This window comes from Centruroides vittatus, unplaced genomic scaffold (genome assembly GCF_030686945.1).
Source record: "Centruroides vittatus isolate TY-2023 unplaced genomic scaffold, ASM3068694v2 contig_863, whole genome shotgun sequence".
Lineage (NCBI taxonomy): Eukaryota > Metazoa > Arthropoda > Arachnida > Scorpiones > Buthidae > Centruroides > Centruroides vittatus.
Genome location: NW_027122563.1, coordinates 187,387 through 212,311, shown reverse-complemented (window position 1 = coordinate 212,311; position 24,925 = coordinate 187,387). Strand labels below are relative to the sequence as shown.

General features: G+C 29.0%; 1 protein-coding gene across 3 annotated transcripts in view; it reads right to left on the bottom strand.

Moving 5' to 3' along the window:
- Positions 1 to 24,925, bottom strand: part of LOC136982787 (multiple PDZ domain protein-like) — a 242,190-nt gene that overhangs the window by 42,082 nt on the left and 175,183 nt on the right. For all 3 annotated transcript variants that reach the window (XM_067279293.1, XM_067279294.1, XM_067279295.1), the window contains one exon: positions 6,866 to 7,065. In XM_067279293.1, the coding sequence (XP_067135394.1) occupies positions 6,866 to 7,065 (200 nt within the window). The remainder of the gene's footprint in view (positions 1 to 6,865; positions 7,066 to 24,925) is intronic.

Here is a 24,925-nt window from a genome sequence, read left to right as displayed (position 1 = left end):
ACCCCTAAACTGCACACGTGCCAGGCTGTGGTTGGCTCATGTATTTAAGTGACTCGTACAACACGGATTCATATAACACAAAACGTATCTACTGCGATATAGGGGGGTCTACTATATATTTCATTAACACTTTATTTTCATTTTCTCCATTAAATGTCATATATTTAACAATTTACATTAAGAATTTAATTACTTTAAAAATGTGAGATTTTAATGAAAAATTCTATAATATAATTATAAATATAATCAGAACTGACCTGCTTAGACATTAAGAAATTTAGATTTTGATGATGATGCTAACTCTCAAGAGGAGAATAGCTTCTGCTAGAATTTTGTCTTGCATGGTACAATGAGTAGAGCATTTAAAATTATTTAATTTGTAAACTTATTGAGAATTTAGAGTTATATCCTAAGGTTTTTAAAAATATTTATATAATCTGGCAAATCTTTGCATTGTTTATTAGTTAAAATAATTTCTAATCAGTTAATATCATAAACAGTTATTTCAAAATAATTTTATATTTCTGATTATGTTTCTAGTTTTATTTTTATAGCTTGACTATATTTTAAGTTCTGCTCATTAGAATAATTGTTATTTTTGAAAAATTTCCATAATGTAATATTAGATACCTGAAAAATTATTTATAGAATTTAAATTTTACAACAGAATATTTTTATTAAATTTTGAAAAACTTTGTAACACTGCTGTCACCAGAACAGAAATAAAATTAAAGATAAAACAATCCAACAATATAGGACATTCATTAACAAATAAAATAATATCACATACATCATAGAAACATCTATCCCAAACATTCATAATATACAAAGTATTTATGCAGAAAAATCAATAAATACACAAAATTGCACAAGACATTTGCAGCTCGATGTCATGGTTTTGTAAAGATTCCAATAACATTGATCAAATCCAATATCAGTTAGTTTATATTCAGATCTAATAACTATCAATCATCATCAAAGTCAATCTTTACACGAGGTCCCAACTACTCTATTTTCTTTATTCTCCAATATTTAGCTGCACTTCCACTGAGCTCATACATATCTATATTCTACAATTTCTCTGATCACAATGACTTTTGTTTTTTTCTTTGTCCTTTCATTTCTCTGTGTGTTACAAGTCCAGTTGCCAACTCCAACTGTGCCAAACCAGTTTTACTTCCAAAAGAAAACTAATCCACATTGGATCAAATATAGAATATATAAAGTGAAGAAATAGCAATAGAAAATAGAAAGAAAAGAAAACTAAAACTAAACAAGCAATTATTTATTGTGACATTGTCACAATGCTGGGTTGCAAGTTTTAATCATATTTTTAATTAATTTCATCTATATACTAATATTATAAAGAGGAAATGTTTGTAAGTTTGGATGTAACAGATAATCTCCAAAACTACTCATCTGATTTCAAAAATTCTTTCACCAATATTTAGAATGAACCTTTAGGGTGGACATAGGCTGTATATTATTCCATTAAACATTCGTATAAATTAAAAGATATCATCTAGGATTAGGCTTTTATGTCTAACAGATGGCACTAACTCAGATGACCTAAGTTTGCTTTTCTGTGAGGGTGAACTAAAGCAGCTCATCTATCTATCTATATAAAGAAAAATGTAATGTTCATTTGTTCCTACCGATTCCTTTGAAATTTTGACACAATGTTGCATTCGAATACGCACGTGTTTTTATATAATATGCATGTCGAAATTTCCCCCACTGGAAAGATGGACAGAATTAAGGCTTACCTGAAGAACTCTGCTTCTATTTATACTATTTTAGATGTGGTTTTTTTGTGTTTTTGATTGCGTTTTAATAGGGTACATCAACAGAATGTATACTAAGAAGGGATTTTTTAAATTTCCCCCACAGGGAAGTGTTATACATTTATAATAGATACATTTTGAGCCACAACAACGTGTGGCCGGGTCTACTAGTTTAAAATTTAAAAATTAGTTTAAAATACTGGGTGTCCCATAAATTTGTAAATAGTTTAAAAATTCATAAAAGTTGAAAGAATTGATATATTTGAATGTGGTTTGCATAAAAGTTATTCTCACAAAAAGGAATTTTTTTGGTAGAGGAAAAGAAGATAGTTCAAATTTTTGTCGATAGAGGGTGCTGAATGCAAGAAAATCACTGGAATTGTGCAAATCTGAGTCTTATAAAATGCAGGTGTACAATTAACGGTTCATTTCTGAATTTTCCTGTTACTGGCACTGACATATGGTTTTCATTATGATGTTGACTTTGGTGGATACAGCACTATTGGTAAAGTTGTTTTATCTCAGCCACGAATCACTGGCTGAAACTCTACGAAGGTTTAAGATACAGAAGAGAATGAAGAAAGGTTCAGGTCCAGTCAGATTGGTTTCCCTTGTATGACATTTCGAAGAAACGGGAAGTTTGTGTAATCATCCACGAGGTGGTGCACCACATTTATCAGAGGTCCATCTCTCTGATGAGGCTTTGCAAATGGAAACCAATCCAGCAGGAGTGATTGGACCCTGCATTTTATAAGACTCAGATTTGCACAATTCCAGTGATTTTCTTGCATTCAGCACCCTCTATCGACAAAAATTTCAACTATTTTCTTTTCCTCTACCCAAAATAAAATCCCCCTTCGTGAGAATAACTTTTACGCAAACCGCATTCAAATATACCAATTCTTTCAACTTTTATGAATTTTTAAACTATTTACAAATTTATGGGAAACCCTGTATATGTTCTTCATCTCAAATTAGTAGTGGCTTGCCCCTGTACATCATACTTTTCCTTTAACAATAGAGACATGCTGGTCATCTATTAACTGCTTTCAGGGGAAAATTTTTGAATTGAAATAACATGACTTCTGGTTTGCATTAGAAGTTGATATATAGTTAATCAGAGCATTCTGCCCGTAAGATTTTCATATCTCATCTCATCTTTCATCTATCTAACTCAGTTCTTGAGATTAAGGAAAGACAGACCAACAAATGACAGTGAAAATTTATAGGTATACAATTTTTTCAAATTGCAGCCCTATTGTAGCTTTATACCTATATATAGATATAGGTATAAAGCCACAATAGGGCTGCAATTAAGCTTTAACATGAGAGTAAAAGCATTTCTTAGCAGTAGCTAACACTCTTGTGAGTGGTAATATTATCACACTAATGTTATGGGTACTTGACTCCAATACTAAAGTACTATGTAAATATTCCATATTGTTAAAACATATGACTCCTTTACTATTCAGACTCAATGCAGTACATATATTAAGGAAATACCATATCTCTTATCTAAATTAATAATTATAATTTAATTTGCTACTAGAGGTATCCAACATCTACTCCTAGTAGCAAATTACTTAGTATTAATTATTAAAAATAGTGGATTATAGTCCATATATTTAAGGTGATCATTTGACTATGTATTGTTTGATACAATTAATAACGTACTGTACTTAATGAGTACATAAGCAATAGATTTGAATGTTTAAATTGCATCCATAGCTTATTTGCTTTTCTTTTTCTGATCTTTTTAAATTTAATTGTATTAAATTACTAAATCATTAAATATTTAACAAAAGATATAGTAATAAATGAAATTTATTATTAGCAACTTTAATTAGCCAAAATTCCAATCAAAATGGCTAATTTTTATAATAATGATAAATATAGTTCCCACCAGTCATGTTACATCATGTTGCATTTCAATCTTGTGTCATGCTCTGTTAGGATGCAAGCTGTCATGTTGTGTTGCTTATGAAACTGGGAATTAGGGCTAATTGCATATGATTACAAATGATGAATTTAGTGTGAAAAAAATTAAAATCTACGTAAGAATTATTGTTTCTAAAATTTTACAAACATATTGTATTTTCTTGTATCTAATATTAGCATTAATTATTTTTAAGAAAAGATTTACTTTGCAAATAATCCAGTTACCTGCTGATATGCAGATTAGTCCATCAGTTAAGCATTTCATGTTAGATGTATTGTTGAGGAAAAGGATGTATATGTATAAGAATGAAGCAGATTTTGTCATATTCTGCAGGAATATGGTATATTATACTCCTAATATTTTTCAAAATAGGCAATAAAATGTAATTACACTCTGTGTGTGGAATAATACACGTGTGGTGGTATGCCATATTGTCTGTTTTTGTCTTTTTGTTCTTTGTACACTTTCCTCCAACTCTTTGTTCTTTCTCCCTTCTAGAATTTTCTAATCTCCTTAATTCTTCTTTCTTGGAGGTGAGGGCCACTTCCTGGAATAAACCAGTACAATACGTATGAGGTTACCTGAAGACATATGTGAGGAAGAAGGGTCATTTTTAGCTGCTGCTCGAAGAGAGAGAAAAAGACAGAAATATGACAGTGTCTGGTGCCCGAGTAAATTGGTGGAGTCATAACTATAGTGGGAAACCTCAAAATTCTTGAGCTGAAGTCAGAGTGTTGGAGTTGGCATTCAACTTGACGAGTTGCAAATTTTGAACAAGTGACCAACAAATTGGTGCAAGAAGTTTTCACATGGACCCTCATGTCTACAGAAAGACATTCATACAACCTAGGTACTTTCATTCTGTTCTATCCACCATGTTTACCACATCTCGTCCCCTATCTTCATCTTTCCATATTAGTGTCAGTTTAGTATTAAGGGTTAATTTTAAGAAAATTATCTTGAGTATTGTATCAGATTAGTGTTATTGCAATTTGGTGTGTTGTGATCATTTATTAGTTGTAATTTCCATCAACAATCATGCTTAAGGTTTCTGATGGAGAAGCTGTTCTAGAGCTGACATCCTTGATTGAACCTGTAAATAAAATTAATTTTCACACATCTACTGTGTGTTTGGTTTATTCAATGTTTGCCTTTGTGGGCTAACAAAAACCTTATCCTATGTCTCACATATGGATAATCAAAGGTTAGTTTTGTCATTGGCCACAATTTGAAAAAATTGTAGACCTATAAATTCCCACTGTTGTCCATCCACCTGTTTTTACTTAATCTTGAGAACAGAGTTAGATAGATGAAATCCAATCAAATATGGAAAGCTTAGATATTAACTATATATGAACTTCTGCTGATGCAAAACAAAAGTCACATTATTTCAAATAAATTTTCCATGCAGTTAAATTAAGTCATCTATCAACTGCTTTTTAGCACTTGATACATGACTGACATGACTCTATTATTAAAAGAAAAGTATAATGTACAGGGGCAAGCCACTACTAATAATGAGGTGGAGAGCATATATTTTAAATTAAATAAATTAAAAATATGATTAAAAATTGCAGTATGGCATTGTAATGATATCACAATACAGAATTGCTCATTTCTTTTAGATTTGAGTTTTGTAAGCTTGAAGAATTGTTGTCTTTTAAGTTTTGCCTGTAATTTTTAAATGTGAATTGTTATTCTTAATGAAGGAAAGTAAGTAGAATTCCTTTAAATTGTCATTCAAATGTTAATAAGTAAATGTTTTAATGTACAAAAAGTATTTAATTGTAAATGTTTAGAAAATTTGTTTTGATTATTTTCAATTAAAATTTAAATTTTGAAGTTTTAAATGGTGCATTTTCTTGATTCTGACAGGAAATGGTGCTGTACAATGTGGCACAAGATTGGAATGTGACATTTGATGCAACTGGGAGATAAAACAGAAAATTACTAAAGAAAAGAAAAAATTTTTTACACAACATAGCAATTTTTCTATATTAAATGAATTTAATGTTATTTGTTTAAACCAAACTTTGATTTCTAATTGTAGTAAAAGTGAATGACATTATTTTTCTATGATATACAGGTATTTAAATATTTTTTGTTTTATATGTAGATGATAATTAATGACTTACTTGAATGTACAGTACATTATTTCATCTAAAATATTATACTGTTAAAAATTTTTAATTTTTCACTTTCAGAACTTTTCAATTATTAATTATTTCATTTTTCATTTATATACTTTACATTATTTAATTATTCATAATGTTCATCGAAATTAATTGTATGTTTTTGATGATGAGTTCTCTGTAATCTCACAAATGCAAAAGAAAGTTTTTGGATATAAGTGAAGGCAGGGGTCAGCAATCAATGGCACATGTGCCAAAATTATGCTATGGATTGACCTGTAATGACATGTAGCAGGTTCTAAAGTCACAGCACAGAGAAATAAAAAACTGACCAAAGAAAACTACCATTTAATTATTACATTCATAATTAATTCTCTGATAGTTCAAAACAAATTTCATTTGTACTCTTTTATTTTTACTCTACATTCCCTTCACTGTATGACTATTTCCACTTCCTGTGTTTAGATTCACTAGGAATTTGTTTGACCCATCACTCGCAGATAAAGCTTAAAACTATAAAGTCCATACATTTGCAACATGGAACATGAGTTTGTAGAACACAATAAAAAAGTAATTTACAAGGTTACCTTCATGGAGTAATTCATAACTCTTTTGTATTTGTTTACTACTCATAACAATTATTCACTAAAAACTGTATCAAATGCAACAGAAATATAAGAAAAAATTTGAAACAAATATTCATGATTAAAAGTTAAAAATATATACTGTAATTTCATGTGGATAACCCAAGACAGTATATATTCTATAAAAAATTACTAAAACAGAAACAAAATCTTTGTATAATCCATCTCATCATATACCTCAATGTCCCTGGAATAGTCTTTATTGACACTTTTCAATTTGTGCTGATAACATGATGCTTCAGTTTAAAAGACACCATTTCAAATGATCTTACATTATGATAAAATAAATACTTGAATTACTTTCTAATTAAATATAAATTATTATTATATTAAATATAAATATAAATAAAATATATTATTCTATACCTCTAATAATTCATCACCAATGCAAATCCGACCATCTCTTGCAGCATTTCCATTAGGATGCATGCCACAAACAAAGACACTCATCTTATGACGATCTTTATTTCCAGCCAGGCTGAGTCCTAGACCACCAGGTCCTTTTTCAAGATTTACAATTATTATTTCTCCATCTTTTATATCTCCATATTTCTTTTGTATTTCCTCTGAAAGAGAAATAAATACAAAGATTTATCTAACAATAGTTAACAGAACCCAAGGAAATGTAGTCTCATAAATTTAATAAATAAATTTTTATAATTTTTAATATAAAGTTTTGTTATTTATTAGTTTCTACTTTATATATTTTAATAATTACTTGCAATTTAATATAAAAGTGATTTTTATCAATTTTCAAAATATTTCAGAGTAAAAAAGCACAACTTGACAAACGTCTGTGTGTATGCATTAATGTATAAGTGATTAATTTTATTATTCTCTTAAAACACATATCCTGTATGATAAGTCCTGGATTTGTCAAGTTATGATATTTAAGAAGCAAACCAATTGAATAGGACAAAAAGTTTTATGCACACCAATGAAGAAGTTGTCTCCATTTTTGGAACACAACACATTCCTAAAAATGTATATGAAGTTTAATGTCTGAAAGTCAAACAACAGAGTTCCATATTATGAAGAAAGTTCAATTCCCAGAAACATGGAATCAGACTGCAATTCCAGAAAAGACAGAGAGACACTTAATAATGTTGCCAGTCTTTATCAAAACTTGATTTGGACTACCTCTACTCTCCCTTACATAATAAACAACCAAGCTAAATAAACAATATGGCTGGGCCCAGTAGTGGATTAAGATCCTTTAAGGCCCCTAGGCACAGAAGATTGCGGCCTCTCTACATAATTTATCATCAACTTTTAACTAATGTCAGATTGTAACTATAGAATTATTTATAAATCAAGATATGCAACAACAATTGTAAAATTTCTTTATTTTTCCAATTTTGGGAGCTCCTAGCAACTACGTATTGTGCCTAGTGGACAATCCAGTACTGGCTTCCAGTTATGTGCTTTTTCATTTATGTATTTTTGCAGATGATTCCTTCAAAAACATAGAACTGAAGTTTTATACTGTATTTCTAAATATATGTTAAGAGCTTAATTTAAAAAACAAAATAGTATTTGTAATAAACATGTCTATCAAAGAGCCTTGATTAAATTCCAGTGAGATTTAATTCAAAATAAAATCTCATTGAAATTCAATTAAAGCAATTTGATAGACATGTTTATTACTTTATTATTCCAGTCTCCAATTGGTGTTGTAACTCCATTATTTGTAATATTCCAGATAGGAACAATATATATGCACAACTGCTTAAATATTATCCGAAATACTCGCATTTATATTCAATTAAACCATTTGTTTTTTTTTTTTATCTCAAGTTTCCCTTCCTTCTGGACACTTAGACTTAAATCTATTCAGACTAATGGTTAATCCACTACTGCTGGTCACCAACATCTAGTTCTAAAAAGACATAATATATTGCCTATTGTAGATGCTTCTCACACACATAATGGCAGACTCACCACAGACAACATTATTAGGGGCAACCCATTACAAGTTATAAAATCGCTTATTAAGAGAAACTTTAAGAGCTATATGGTGTAATGAAAAAAACATTACTTAACACATTAAAATCATAAATGAAATAATATAACAACAACAACAATAATAATAATAATAATAAAGTAGCAAATATAATACACCAAGAGCTTGCAAAAAAACACAAATTAGCAGACATCCACGAACCATACTACAAATACATTCCACAGACAGTATTGGAAAACAACACGCACAAAATGTACTACGACAGAGCCATAATCACAGATAAAACAATATACCACAACAGACCAGACATCACACTCATTGACAAACACAATAAAATCACATACATTATAGACATGTCCATTCCAAACACTCACAATATACAAAACGCATGCAGTGAAAAAATTAGCAAGTACACAGAACTCGCCCAGGAAATAAGGCATCTGTGGAGGATGAATAGGGTGCTTATTGTACCTGTTGTTCTCTCCTCTACAGGTGTCATACCACAAACACTACACAAAAGCCTGGGCACATTAAAATTGAATAGAAACACATACATCACACTACAGAAGGCCACTATATTGAATACGTCATATTGTGAGAAAATTCCTGAATACAGACAGACACACTGATACACTTAGATAGATGCCAACACACATCCATGGAATTTTTCTAATTTATTGAGTTTTTTTGGGTTCAAGAGGCCTCAAAATGTGAAGTTTTACAAAAAACTCAGATTGTCGGATTTAACACAATTCCCAATACTTTCCCTTGTTATGTATACATAACAGCCAGGAAAGTAAAATTGGTCAAGTTTCGTTTGTTTCTTTTTTTTATGGACTTTCAGATACTGGTACAGTATGTGATATCAGTCGTCTCCTCCTGCCAAAACTCGTCATGTGAAAACAAGCATTCTAAATGTTAGTTCACACCTAACAGTAAATAGCAAGAACAAATGAAAAACTGTAAAGTAATTTTTATTTGCTTAACAAAATTGATTCTCATTGCAAAATGTAGAAAATGAAAATTTTCAACATTTTGGACCGATGGAACAATTCTCTAAATGGAAAAATTCACCAAAAACTTCATCACATTATGTATTATTCACTTTGTTGTTGCATTTTCTAGCAATTCATTGTCAATGTGGAGTAACTTTAAGTGAACACACAATTTTCTTTTTCATTTTTTTTAAATAATTGCTTAAAATTTTTCCATTTCAAAGTAAATAATATGTAAGTGAGAAAAAGTGTGTAGGGTATGCTAAAAACATGATGTATAAATGTGATATTATATAAATGAAGAATGTATAACAAAGTATTTTATAATGGAGAAAGTATCGTGCAGAAATTTTTAATCTTCAAATGTGAAAAATGTACAAGTGAGAAACATGTAAATAGGTTCAACTGTACTTAAAACACAGCAAATTTTTTACAAAACTTGACTAAAAAATTTATACTTAATATTATTCTGATCACGTAGCACCAGAAAATCAATGATTAAATAATATTTTTGAGCAAGCTAACCTCTCAAAAAAATTTTTTAGTTAAATTTCCATATTTTTAATAATGTAATGTAAATATTGATTAAAAATTAAATGTACTTATAAATAAATTTAACTTTTAATCAATATATTTTTAAGAAATATGCAAATAAAATACTTTTTTTAATTTTAAAATGAAATTTAAAATCTAGAGAACTATTCTACTTAAATAATTCACAAAATAGATCTTTACAGATGTGGCTATATATTTTTCAATGCACTTTTACCAGCTGATCACCTTCTTTCTTTATTGTATATTTGAATAAGAATTACGAATTTAAAAATTTTATGCAGTACATCAAGAAAATATACAAAAAAATTTTTTTACAGATTTGACAGTTAAAATATTGTTAGAATCAAGAATATAATAGTAAACCATTGAGTATTTCTGAACAGATGGAAATCACTTTATGATACTTAATTTATAAATTTACATTTTCCTTCTACTATCCTGTAGTTTAAATAAAACCTACATTTCATCTAAATATACACTTTGGCATTTTGTTAAACTAAACACTTATTTAAACTTAAATATATTTTTGAAAATGTTAAAAATATTTTTTTAATACAACAGATGGTTCTAAAAGTAAGAAAAGTTTTTAAACATAAAAAACATTTGTACAATTAAGAAAATACAAGTCAAAAATTTCCTTAAATTAAATAGGAATATTATTGACAGTTTTTTTTTCCTTCGACGTTCTTTTACGCATGTGACAGCCAGTGTGTATTTAATGAGTTTTATTTTATTTAAATTTTGGTTTTTGTTTTTTATAAAATACATAATTTTAATTCATAATATAATTAATCAATCATTTTGAAATTTAAAGTTGCAGGTGATATCAATAGCTCAAAAATCATTAACTTACATATAGTTCCACAAATAACTTTCTGATGAGATACTGTTTTAATATATATGTAAGCATAAACTATTTAGATTTAGAAGACAAAGAGCAAAATATCTGTTTTATTGATACCAGTTTTATAACTACAGTAATGTTCTGATCCATTAGCAGACAAGATTGGCAATAGGTTATGATGACCAGCAAAGACCATTTTAAGGATAAGAGTAGAACATCTGGATAAAAATGGGCCACTCCATTAATGAATTGTAGAAATAGAACAATGTTCTATTCTTTTTATGTTAAAAAAGCATTTTTACCTCTTTATTTAAGGCTTTATCAATTAAGTGATATTCAAACAGAATTCTATGTGAATATCATTTAACTTATGTCATCATTTTACAAGCAATTCGTACTGTGTGTGTGTGTGTGTGCATGTGTACATGTACAGTACAGTACAGTACAGTACAGTACGTGTACGTGTGAGTTCAGGACCAGACCTAAGTATATGGTGCCTCAAGAAGACTGGATTTTGGCAGCCATATTCAAAAATATTGCTGACTCAGTGATATGTATGAAAAGGACAACATGCATTTAATTTGAAATGCAGATCTTCTGAAGAATTTTTCTTTTTTTGTAATTTTCATATTTTGTGTTTTATTTTTCCCATTTTCTATTATTTTACTTTTTTTTTCTGTTTAGCACTTTATTTTTGGTGCCTCTACACATTTGGAATTCCAGGCTGCATGTCCTGTTGCTCTGTTCAAAGGATTGCCCTGTACATGTGAGACTGATTCTCAATCTTTGGTATGAAAGAGAGCATTAGAAGATCCCTACAATGAAACAACCTTATCTAGTTGAGGACTTCTTCAAATACATTAGAATGTTAAATGTTATGGCTTATTTGGGTTACACATATATTCTAAATGAATGCAATAGTTTGCCATAAATCAAATCTATTTCTAGTAATTTGCATTTCTAATCCAGAAGATAAATGGAACACGAACTATTTGTCTATTTATATCAAAAAATTGTCTTTGTCTTTGAACAACGACACACATATTTAGGATAAAAGTGACACCTTTACATGTATACATAATTTTAGTAAAACCTAAATTAAAAACATTATAGAAGCCTGCACTTTGTCATCTTTCTTACAGAGATAAGAGTTTGCATGATTGATTAGCACACCACACTAAGTACTCATTAAAAAAAGACCAAATGCATTTTATGCTTATGTGTAAGGATATCAACAATAATACTGTATAATGAATTATCTGAATTTTCTTGGCTCTAATGTTATGAAAATTTAACAAGTTAAAAGAAATACTTAACATCGTAAAACCACGATGACGATAATATTTTATCAAAACAAAGGAACAATTTTTATGGCATTTATTATGGAAAATAAAATACAAACTATATAATTGTTTTCTTTATGCAACCTTTTCAGAGAGAAAGAAGAATAGATAATACTTATTCCTTATTTTAATAAATAAATTCCAGAATTAATTCCAAGATATTCTATTATTAAATTAACTACTAAAAAGAAAAAAAATAACAGATTCTTTATTTTATCTAATAAAATACGATATGTTAAAATATTGTAAGTTAAGACATTAAATAAATTGTAATTTATGAATAATTATTATTAAAAGCTTGTTAATTTCATGTAAAGAAATTATATAAAAAACCAGATATAATTGATATTGTATTACAAATATTTTATTAATAGAAAGTTAAATTTTTATTGATAAATATTATAATTTTAATTTATTTTAAGAACCTGAGATCATTACACTAATATATTTAATTTACCTTTGTTGTTATTATTGATTAAAGAAATTTAATAAAGAAATTTAAACATTTCATTAAATTTAAATAGATTTAAAATAAGAAATAAATCTACTTAAATTTTAGTTATTCTAAGTTATTATAATCATAATCTTGATTACATTTCCGCAAATGTTTTGCAATAAGAAAACGTAATGATTAATATTTAGTAAATCTAAAATGTTATGTTAATAAAAAAATTAAAAGTTTAATATAAAAATATTTAAGTATATAATTAAAGAGTATCGTAACTGATAAAAAGAATAATATGCATAAAAGAGAATGTAATGAATTGATTATATGTTGTTTAAAATCAATTGATTGAATGTATTCATTACTTTCATTGCTAAAATGTCATTATTATTTTATAAGCAATATGGCCATTTCTGTCATATATTATTAGATAAAATGGATTATTATATAACCAAACAGCAGATAAAATTATATTTATTACAAGTGAAGAAAAGTTTGAGTTAAATTTCTGTAATCAGCTGAACAAAATAAAAAGTGCAATTGAAAATAGGTGCAATTAGAGTATACTGATTCTTAGTTTAGAATCAATCATCTGTAAACTTGATCACTTTCATCATCTTTTTTCATTTAAAACAAGTGGCTGACTTATTTTCTATTTGTTTTCATTTCCAGATGGGTGCCAAAATATTGTTACTTTAAAGTATGTAAAATAAAATTAATTATATACAAACAACATTAAATAAACCAAAAAATATAGGTTTAAAGCACATTCCTCTATATATTTTAACAGAACTTTTTCAAATATAAAACAAATACATTTCAATTAATATGTAAATATATTTAATCAGTTCTTTTGAGAAGTATGACAATGAAAAAGCTTTATAAAAATTTTATAGAATTTTGCATTTAATATAGATCCATTTGTCAACCGCACTACGTATATAGTATATACGTGTTATGCATCGGTTATAGGTTCCGGATAGTATAGTTTTCTGTACTTTTAAGATTAAACGTTTAAAAAGTTACAACTAATAAATTCGTTTAATTAAAATAATTTTATGATGATAAAAAAAACCCGATAACATTTTTCTTCATGATTTAACCAACTTGTTCAACAAAATATTTTCGAAATATTTTTTATATTATTCATATTTCAATAAATAGTTTTAACGAACAAACTAATATTATGATGATAACTTAAGTAAATAAATAAGGTACATTAAACATTTCCTTTATTTTTTATCTTTTTTTTATATAGAAAAATATTTATTACTGTTTCTTAGTCAAGATAATTTCACACTAGATAAAAATTATACCTCAAAGATTTAAACAAAAACTGTTATGTAAAATTACAATCTGAAATTATTGTATTTGATAACATGAGGTTATGAACTTAGAAAACATTTTAGTTAGTAAATACTTTGCCGAATTCTGTAATTTGAGGCTGTTTGTTATTTCATGTTAAACATGTTATGAAAGAATTCAGTATTTCTTATACAGAAATATATACTTAATAAACAAATTTTTAATGCAAACAAATATATATTACATTAAAAGCCTGTTAATAAATAATTATTTATTAGTTACGCTAAGAAGATATTCTTGATTATATCTGTTGTGTTTATTTAAAAGAAGAGGAGAAAAAAATTAATTAATTTTTGAATAAATTCTGTCTAAAAATTAAAATTCAAGGTATCTGTTTTTAATTTAAAATTTTTAATTAATAGAAAATATTAATCCCAGCTTGTATAATTGTTATAACATGAAACATTAAAATGATATTTTATTAAAGTTATTAAGTAGAATATTAAAGTTCCATTTAATAACTTTCTACAATAAATTTGTGTTATTAATTCTTGTATAAAAATTCTTCGGCGAAATGAAGTTTTCAAAATTTATTTACGTTCAAAACTTTATTTTTAATTTTCCACGCACAAACTTTTATTTTTCATAATCTGCTAACATCAGTCTAAAGTTCTTAAATTTAGATTCATAAATAATCAATAAGATAACCAGTAAACAGAACAAAATACGTAAAAAAATATTAGCCAAGAGTTATACGTTTAGATGGCAGAACTTCTAATCAATATATTTTTGTCAAAAATTTAATAAATTAAAAATCAATTCTATTATTACTAATACAAATAAATAATCATTTCTAAAAATTTTAATTACTACCACACTTTAAATGAATATTTTTTATGTTTATTATGTAATTAAATAATCATTTAAAAAGTATTAAAAATAATAAATACTTATTATTTAACAATAACTCATTTTATTTATTATTGTTTTATTCTTTAGAAATCTTAAGATACTGAGCACAAAATTAACTAGCATATATAGTAACTTATGATGATAATATAAATTGATATCTAAAAATTTCTTAAAATATTACTTTTATTAATTGGTGTTCTCATAAAATAATTAAGTACCAGTAGTCATTTTTTAATTTTTATTTGTATTTGAAATGTACTGACAACAAACAATAATTATTAATAAAAGTAATCACAGTAACGATCAGAGATTGTAATATCAGCATTATTGTTTTAAACACGTATCTACTTTTTACAGAAGAAACACTTATTTAAAATAAGTCGAATCGATCGTCGACTTAAAATTTTATATCCATATATTTACTAAGTGACTACAATTAGAAAAAAAAAATCCAATTTATAATCAGTAGATACAAATGACATTAATGAAAAGGACAACAGCTGTTTAAATAATTCAGAAGTAACTAAAAAGATAGCAATTTTAATAATAATAATCATCTTTACAGAAATCAAATTGCTTGTTTATATAACAATATAAACGAGCAGTTCCATTTTTCCTTGAAATTCTTAAGTATACGCAGCAGAGAACTTTATTTTCGACCGAAATAAAATAATAATTAAGGCGTATTTTTAAAATTTATATATTATACCGTATTAAGTTAGAAAGATAATTTGATATCGCAACTTTTCGAAACAAGTAACCGGCAAGGTTTACATGCAAACAGTCAACTAGAACTATTGTTTTAACATTACAACATATAAAATAAGTATAAAATAGAGCACATGCAAATAAAACTATAGAGCATAACTCGTAATAATGTTTTCGTATGCATTTTTTAATTCAAAAGAAAAAGTAACGACACACACACACACACACATATATATATATATATATATACAGTATATATTTAAATTTATTATTATTATTACTTCAACCAAAAAATATAAGTGAAATGAAGTATGGTTATGTATAAACGGGAATAGAGTATTTTTTTGGAAAAAAAAAAATGAAAATGCACATAAGCTAGAGCCAAGACATTTAAAAATACCTGAACGAAAATAGCAGAAATTAACGGTAATTAGGAAAATGTAGAGAACGCGATACTATAATTAGAGGAGCGAGATGAAGTAAACGGACCTGTATGTCGAGGAGAGCATCTTTCCACCGTCTCCATGACCCGGCAGGTCACCACTGACGGAAGCCTCCCGACAGACTAGCATTCATCCAGCTTCCGTCATTTCTGGACGCGCAGTTTCCCTTACGCCAGCACGCGTAACCGTTAAGGTAGAACGTATGTAGGACAGGTGCCGAAGTTTGGAAGATGGGACGGGACACGCCCAGATCCATACACGCGACCTTGTAAGAGAACATCCACGACTGCAACCCGACCGGCGAAAGTGCCGTACGGCTAAACCGTATCGGTGCGCCCTCTAAAGTTGGCACCACTTCTCTTCCTACCGTATTTATTATTTATCTACCTTTATAATGCTTTGCGTGGGATAACTTCTATTCCCGTTTGGAATACGGTTAACGAAAACACTCCACTTTTCTAATTATTACAAATGCTTCCGTTGGCCGTCACGTAAATTCGGCTTCTTCCAATACCCGACCTTCGTTTTTATAAGGGATTGTCCGTAAATGACGTCACACTGGAAGGAAAGAGAAGGATTGACAAGTGGAACAAGGGGAGTGAACTTCGACGGATATCCGTTTTATTTCAAGGGAGGGGGGAGTAAAAATTTCAAGCAAAATGCGGATGTAATTTACGGACAGTCCCTAAGTGAATTTTTGCCAGAATGCCAAATATTAAAAAAAAGTTTGAGGAAAAATAAAAATTGCCAATTAAATAGTTAAAAAATAATACTAATAAATAAATGTTACTATCTTTAGCTTTATTTCTCCAGCATTTACTTAATTTGGAAATGTTAATATATAAGTAACCTACTCTTATAAATGGCATTCTTCCTTTCTGAGAAGAATGTGGTTAGGAAGACGAAGTATCAGCTCTCTTATGGGAGCTGATACTTCGTCTTAACGTTCTCGTGTATACTCATTAGTAGCCTATGCTTAAAATACTGGCTTTGGTAAGTATCTCGCATCTGCTTTACATAACCAGGCTAGAAACAGCGTGAAACCAAACGAATTGTTAATGAGAATAAATTCTCGATGATGACTAATGTTTTTTAATATAAAATTCCTAAACTTTTGATACTTATCGGATTAAAAATTTAATATAAAAGAGATAAGGTAATAGTCGGTTTGTTTCATATCAGTACGAAGTTTGATGGCTTTTTGTGTGTTAATTAAAAAGTTCTTTAACTTTTTATCGAGCGAAGAGTATATCATAATCAAATAATTTAGAATTCGTACGGGATATACGAAGTGAATAAACGAAGCTATTAAATTTATAATAGTCATAAATTACTAAAAATAAACATTTTTGATTCAATAGGAAAACGGAGTAAATACTTTTAAATGGTAATTGCGTTGTTAGAATAGGACCGACCTGTCATAAACGTAAGACAGTAGTTATAATTTTATTTTATACTTATCGTGAAAATAAATTCATTTTATCTGAACAAATTTCGAAATAAAAGAGCTTTGTTTCAGTTTTGTTAAACAGTTTATTCTACGGTGATGTGGTCACATCTAAAAGGTACTGTATCATTTTTTATTATTACAGAACGAAATTTGGATATCGATTTCTTTTTCTTTATAACAAATTAAAAGAAATTTCTATTGTGCTGTCGACAGAAACGTTTGACCTATAACAGATAAATAATTTATTTTCTAGCCAAACAAAACGAAATGCATCTACGAAAAAACTAACGGCAGGAGACGAATGACGTATCGATCTCTAGCACGAGACCGCTATTTATTTTTGTATTTCCGTTTGTTTTAGTTAGATCTTTTATTAATAGTGCGTTTGAATATTATTATAAAGGTAAAGTATTACGGCGCCTATGATTCGTTAACCCGCCTTGGTCCTGCACAGAGTCTAGCTTTGACATAAATGTTTGAAATTCGACACTTCCTTCCAGATACGATTTTGGAACAAGCTATGAAAACACCATTCTCTTAATAGGACGTGTGACTAGATTTTTAATTTTTATTCCTCTTTTTTAAAATTTATTTTTACTTTCTGTTACTTAAGAAAAAAGTCTAATGTCTTTTTAAATACTGATTAATATTTTAAGAAACTCATAAAAAATTTTTATCGATTTTTTTCCTTCAAAGATAAAAATTTCTCCCAAACTTATAAATAGAAATTTTATAAATAAATTTGAATTTAAAACAGTAATACGAAAAATAATTAAACGTTTCGGAATGAATTAAAAGTAATAATAATAATAATACAAAAGCCTGGGCACATTACAATTGAATAGAAACACATACATCACACTACAGAAGGCCACTATATTGAATACATGTCATATTGTGAGAAAATTCCTGAATACAGACACACACACTGATACACTTCTTTAATTTCTGTTTTGGTTACTTGCCTTGACTTTGGTCCGGCATAGTACACAGCCACCGGTGTTAACCGAGTATCTCTCACTTAACCCAACATAATAATAATAAAGTATTATATAATATTTACTAAAATGTCATTTAATTCGTGACTAAATTTGTTCATATCATCTCGATTTAATAATACTTTTCCTAATATGAAAGTCGGAACCTTTCCATATTTATGGATATGGGCATGGAGCAATTTATAGGCGGGTTTCGTGAGCACATGCCAGGGGCCTCCACAAAAAGAAAATAATAAAAATAAACTTGAAAAAAAAGAAAAACAAGAAGAAAAGAGGTAAGGAAATATCCAGGAAACGTAATACAGCATTCTATATTTATAAATACCGCGTAAATTTAAACATTATAGAGAACGTTATGACAGTCTCTTTACAGATTTTTGTATATTATTATGTATAATATATATATATATATTTAAATTTATAGCAATTAGTTTTTATTAAGCACGGACGTTGCTACTCGCTACACGGACCTCTACAACTGTGAGTGTCCCCACAAATTGTAAATAAATCGTCCCTGGATGTGATTGACTAGAAAAGTCACGAAGTACCGATTTAGACATTAAGAAGAAACGCATACATTAATATATCTTCGAAAATTAAATTTATAAATTGCATATATTAAGATTTTTTGAATTTTTCTTCGCGATACCTCAGAAATCTATAGCCTATAAATGTAGCTGTACGAAGTGTGTAATTCCGATGTTTTAAATTATTCTAATAAACAGAAAATCTTTCAAAATTAGCGGTTAAATTGAAGAATAAATTATTTATTTCCTTACGAATTATTTTTACAAAAGCAAAGCGAATAATTAATAATTTAATTAATACTTTCTGCTAAATTAGAATTACTTTCAGTAATTAAATTAGCGTTAAAACGGTCGAAATTTCGTAGAACGACCCGAATAACAGAATTAAAATTTAATGCAGTTATTCTATTATTTAGTATTATATTAAACATAATATCGTAAAAAATAGTAGGCATCGATCAATAAATCCTTAGACTGAAGTAGACGTTTGTTTTCTCGTTAATTTTCGTTTCTATTTGATATTACATGACGTCGTCCGCACCACCACCTTTCGAAATTCAGTGTTATCTATTCAGTATTCTCCACGCGTCCGATATTCATTAAGGAGCTTTATATAACTCGCAGAAGGCGTCCATATGGGCAACGGGAGTGATCCGAATTCTTTTTATGTGACGAAACTCGAATAATGTACTCAAAACGAAACGTACGATTAATAATTAGTTACAACAGGGGCTTAAATCGCGTTTAGAATATATATAAAAAACAAATTATTATACATTTTATAAATTATTACTATTTTTAATAAAATTATATAAAGCGTTAGTCATCCATTTGATAAGAATCTCAAAATAAATTTAGCGTTATCTTACGGTTATAGCTATAACCGTAAAGGTTCGGATGATTAAATGTTACTATAATTGCAAGCAGTTACGTTACCGTCTTCTTCATTTATCAGAGTTGTTATTCATATTATATAGGATGAATCTATATAAATGAGTCATTTTAAAAAAAATTTTTGAATGAAAAATTCAAGGATGACTCGACACTAACACTCACTACTAAGTTATTGATGATAAAGAAATGACGAGTAATATTTAAATGTTATATTTATATAGAACAACCCATTTAAGATTCATAGAGTAAGATCATTAAGATTATAAATTTTAAATAGTTAATCTACAAATTTAATATATAAAATATTAATTTGTACTTAAATCTGTTAGCGTTTTTGTTCGTGATAATTATCATTCCTAGTTAGATTTGTAGTTTAAAAAATAAATCTTTATAAAAAACAAATATTAGTTTCAAAGATGATTAGAATAAGATTTAAGACATACGAGAGAATTTTATTTTAAAAAGTTACGAATTATTAATATTCGAACTTAACTCTTAAAAAATTCGTTTAAATTTGCAAAACAAAGACTAAAATAAATAAACAGCCAAACTTTTACTAGCCAAATTTATATTCAGCGAAGTGACAAAATACAGAAATTCCTATTCTAAAATTGGCTCAGAATGGTTATCTTTAAGATTTTGTTTTCTTGTGATAAAGATTCAAAAACTCATCATAATAAGTTAGTGAACTTACTATCTAAATATACTTATTTATCTTAGACTAACTTAAAAAACAAATATGTACATGAATATTTAAATTATCGTCATTTTTAACAAATACAACATTTTACTTAAAAAAACAAATAAAATAAATGAATAAAAATTAATTAATAACTACGTACGGTACAGTACTAATTGTAATGGTCATTTTCGGTTTGTGTCATCAGTCGTAAAAACTTTTTTTTATCTTATTTTTTTTTCTTTTTAACTTATTGTCTTATACTATTTCCTATCAAATTTAGTACTGTATTTCATTTTGTTTGACATAGAATGAAATCTAAACAAAAATCGAAAGTAAATATCATGAAATTACAATCGTAGAGTCAACAATACAATTCGAAGAGAAAAGGAGAATATTGGCCTACAACAGGATTATAAACTATGTCATATGTAATTTCCAAAATGCCGAATGTCTTGAAAGCGATTATATTAATAAAATTTTAATGAATTTTGTTATTAAACATAAGAATATTTGGAAAATAATTTTCACATTCTATTATTCCGAATTAAAAACTAATTATACGTCAACTTTATTTCATTTTTATTTTGAAATAATATCGTTACTCGAACGCATTGTCTGTAAAATCAATTAAACGATTTACTTGTATTACAGAAAAGATGCTCTGTGTTGAAGTTTCTTATTTTATTTTTCAGTTAAATTAATATTTCGTGAACGCATCGAATTCGCTTGTGGACAAATCTCATGAACAGATTAAGCTATATGAAAACTATTGTAAAAAAGAAATGAATTATACTAACATTTAAAGAATGCATACCGTACGGTTTGTTCACTGGAGGAATTTAATGAATGGATACAATGATTGATTGATTAGCTAATCCAGCCAGAATCAGAATTTCGCTCATTGTAGACTGGCCTAATCCTCAATGGAATCAGTCAATAAGAGTGGAATGCAAACGTTATTTCGATTGTGCTATTGTGCTATTCACATTAAATTATGAGATGAAAAGTTCGAATTTTTAGTCCACTGTCCCTCCAAGGTGGTAAGCTGACACTTTTCCGTGCACCCGACAATCTTTTTTTTTTTTTTTTTGTAACTCTTTCCGCCCATTGGGCACTAAGAGGGCCTCTTATAGCAAGCCCATTATGGGTTCGGCCAGGCCCACAATGGAGCAGCCGGGTGGTGAGGAACGGGGACCGACATTCCGGACGGACCACCCCCCGAAAAATTCCTGGGGATTTTTCGACCCGTCCGGATTCGATCCCGGGTCCCCCAGGGCGGCAGGCTGCTAACCTTGACCGCTCGGCCATCCGGCCAAACATCCGACAATCTTAAAAAACCATGACTTTAGTAAGAAAGAACAAATTCACAAAGTTTTCTGAATTAATATGAAAGAATTGATATGTTAACTGTAGCAATGAATTTAATCTGAGTCTGATAACAACTTATCTATAATCCATTTAAATAGTTGCGATCTGACTGAATTCATTAAAGTTCTAGACATGCAAAGAGTGGTTCTTGAATAATTGATAGATAAAAAGTTTGTCTATAAAATTCGGGAATTAGTTGGCTAGATGACCAGATTAATATCTGATCAGGATCCTTAAAATCTTTTTTGTAATATATAGTTCCGATCGGTGAATCGTCCTTCATCGTGTAATCAGGCTGGCCAATGCTCTTACTCGGAATGGGCGAATTTAGACTGGACACATACCAATTAACCAACCAAAATTCAAAAAGAGACTTATCACAGACCAGAAAAAATGTAACTTATATATTAAAATCATTATTACGCTAATTGTTTCGAAAAGCTGTTTACTAAAATTAATAACGAAAAATTTTTATAATAGAAGTTAACACGAATATTACAAATAATCACGATTACTTTAAGATATTGACAGTTACTTATTAATATCTAATTGTGATAACCTATACTTATACTGTAATCCAAACAATCCGATCGTTATAATCCAGAAATATGGGATTGGTAGAGGCGGATTTATCATTTTGTTGCCTCTAGGCTATACCTCTATTGACACGCATCTTAGGTAAAAATACGTCTTAATAACGTTTTAAAAATTAAATTTATTGCCTTTAAAATTATTTTTTGTTTTTACGGCAGCAAATGTTTTTAAAAATGCCATTTTTAAAAATATTTGCTGCCGTAGGCTTTATTCTACTCAGCGTTTTGGAAAATACGGACCTGGTTATTGTTTAATAAACAAGTATTTATACAATAATTTTGCATTTTTTAGGGGGGGGACTTTCTGCTTTTGCACACTGAGAATCTTTATCACGTCTACATTTATAAGTTCGGTCAGATATGAAACAGGAGATACTATCCGACATAACTGGTCTACACTACTCATAAAAATGCTTGAAGAAATAACCGAATTCAAATACAGGTCTCTCAGAGCGTCAGCAAGACGCCTTTCCTCGGCTTAAATTAACAAATGAATTTACCGTTCGTTATTAAATCAAAACGGGTGTACAGAAAATCTCCAATTACTGTATCTTACCAAAACGATATTGACAGACAGTAGCATTAACGGAAACGCCAGCTAACAGAGAACTGGAATGGGCAAAACAAATTGCAAATTTTAATGTATAAAATCAAATTTATTACAGGTACTTTTCACTTTACGACCTATCTGTTTAACGACCACTCGCACTTACGACCTGCAATTCGGGAAATCCCCTTTCTCAGCTTGAGTGTCGGTCAGTGGCGAATGGTGAAATGCGCACTAAGCGTACTATAATAGTCTTATAGTACTATAATAGCTAATAGCGTACTATAATAGTCTTTTTATAAATAAATTTGAAGTTTGTTGCATAATTTGTATACAGTAATACCTCGACATACGCGAACCCGGAGTTAAGCGATTTTCAAGTCTCGACGATTCGTCTTTTGTTTGAGCGCCACGCAACTCTTGATTACTCACTCCCCCACACTATTGTTTAGCTGACATGTTCGGACATGTCGCGCGGAATCGACGCATAGCTACAATTTATTTTGTGTTATTTATTTCTGTGTTTGTTATATCTACGGAGACTTGAGAGACTCTACTATGTCATCCAAACGAAGTAGAACTGATTCCTCTGCATCAAACAAGAAAAGAAGAACTTTATCTTTGGAATGTAAAGTTAACATTATTAAAGACTTCGATACAAAAATGAAAATTTGTGAATTGGCAAAGAAGGAAAATTTGTGAATTGGCGAAACTTGATCCTTTAGACACAGTTCAATCAGATGAACGAATGACGGTTGGAAACTTGACAGAAGGCCTCAGTTTAATTGAAAAGGAGTTACAAATTTTAGAAAATATAGACTCCAACGAAGGGCGCATTTCTTCTACAAAACGAGAAATAAAAAAATTATTAGCAAGCTACGAGGAAATTTTGCGGGAGAAAAAAAATCTTTGAGCCGTCAGACGAATTTGTTAGATTTTAGGAAGCCTTCTATATCAAAATAACTCCGTTTACGATTTTAATAATAGATAATACATATGTATAACAAACTATAAGATTTTATTAAACATTTTTTTTTCTAAATTATTGTTTTCTTTAGTCTCCGGCCCCAATTAAAAATAATTTGTATGTATTTATATGAGAAGTTATACCCCGGCTTACGCGGTTATCGCTCGGTCCCACCTATCGCGTAAGTTCGGGGTATTAGGCCGCGACTCCACTAGCCGTAAAAGGGCCGTAAAACCCCTCACCGTAAAAGCTTTTAATCACGTGACCATGATATTTTACGACCTGCTCAGGCGTAAAATATCATGGTCACGTGATTAAAAGCTTTTACGGTGAGGGGTTTTACGGCCCTTTTACGGCTAGTGGAGTCGCGGCCTTACTGTAATTTTACAATGATCCTATATTCCCGGTGCAAGCTCCTCGCTTATCGACAAATTCGCTTAACGACGTAGTCGTCGGAACGGAACTCGGTCGTAAAGTGAGGAGTACCTGTATTCAACTAAAAGTATTACTTTATTTTTTTCACTCTTCAAACAAAACTACTGTATATTGAGGAAATGCAATTGGAAAAATAAAACAATCATATTTTGTATTTTGTATTGTACAAATATAAATCATTATCTCAACTAAATAAATAAAGCTACGTCTATAGCAAAATGTTTTGACAGACAAAGCAACAGAACGGTCAAAAGAATATACAGTAGAGCGTCGATAAGTGGAACCAATTGGGGACTGGGGTCCTTTCAGTTAATGATTTGTTCCAGTTTCCGACTTTGTACGAAAAAATACATTAACCTGTCCGATGTTCAAATTTTTCTCCGTTGCGTGTCGCTTCCTGTTGAATTTTCGTCGATTTTAAGCCTAACGATAATTTTTATAATAATCATCGA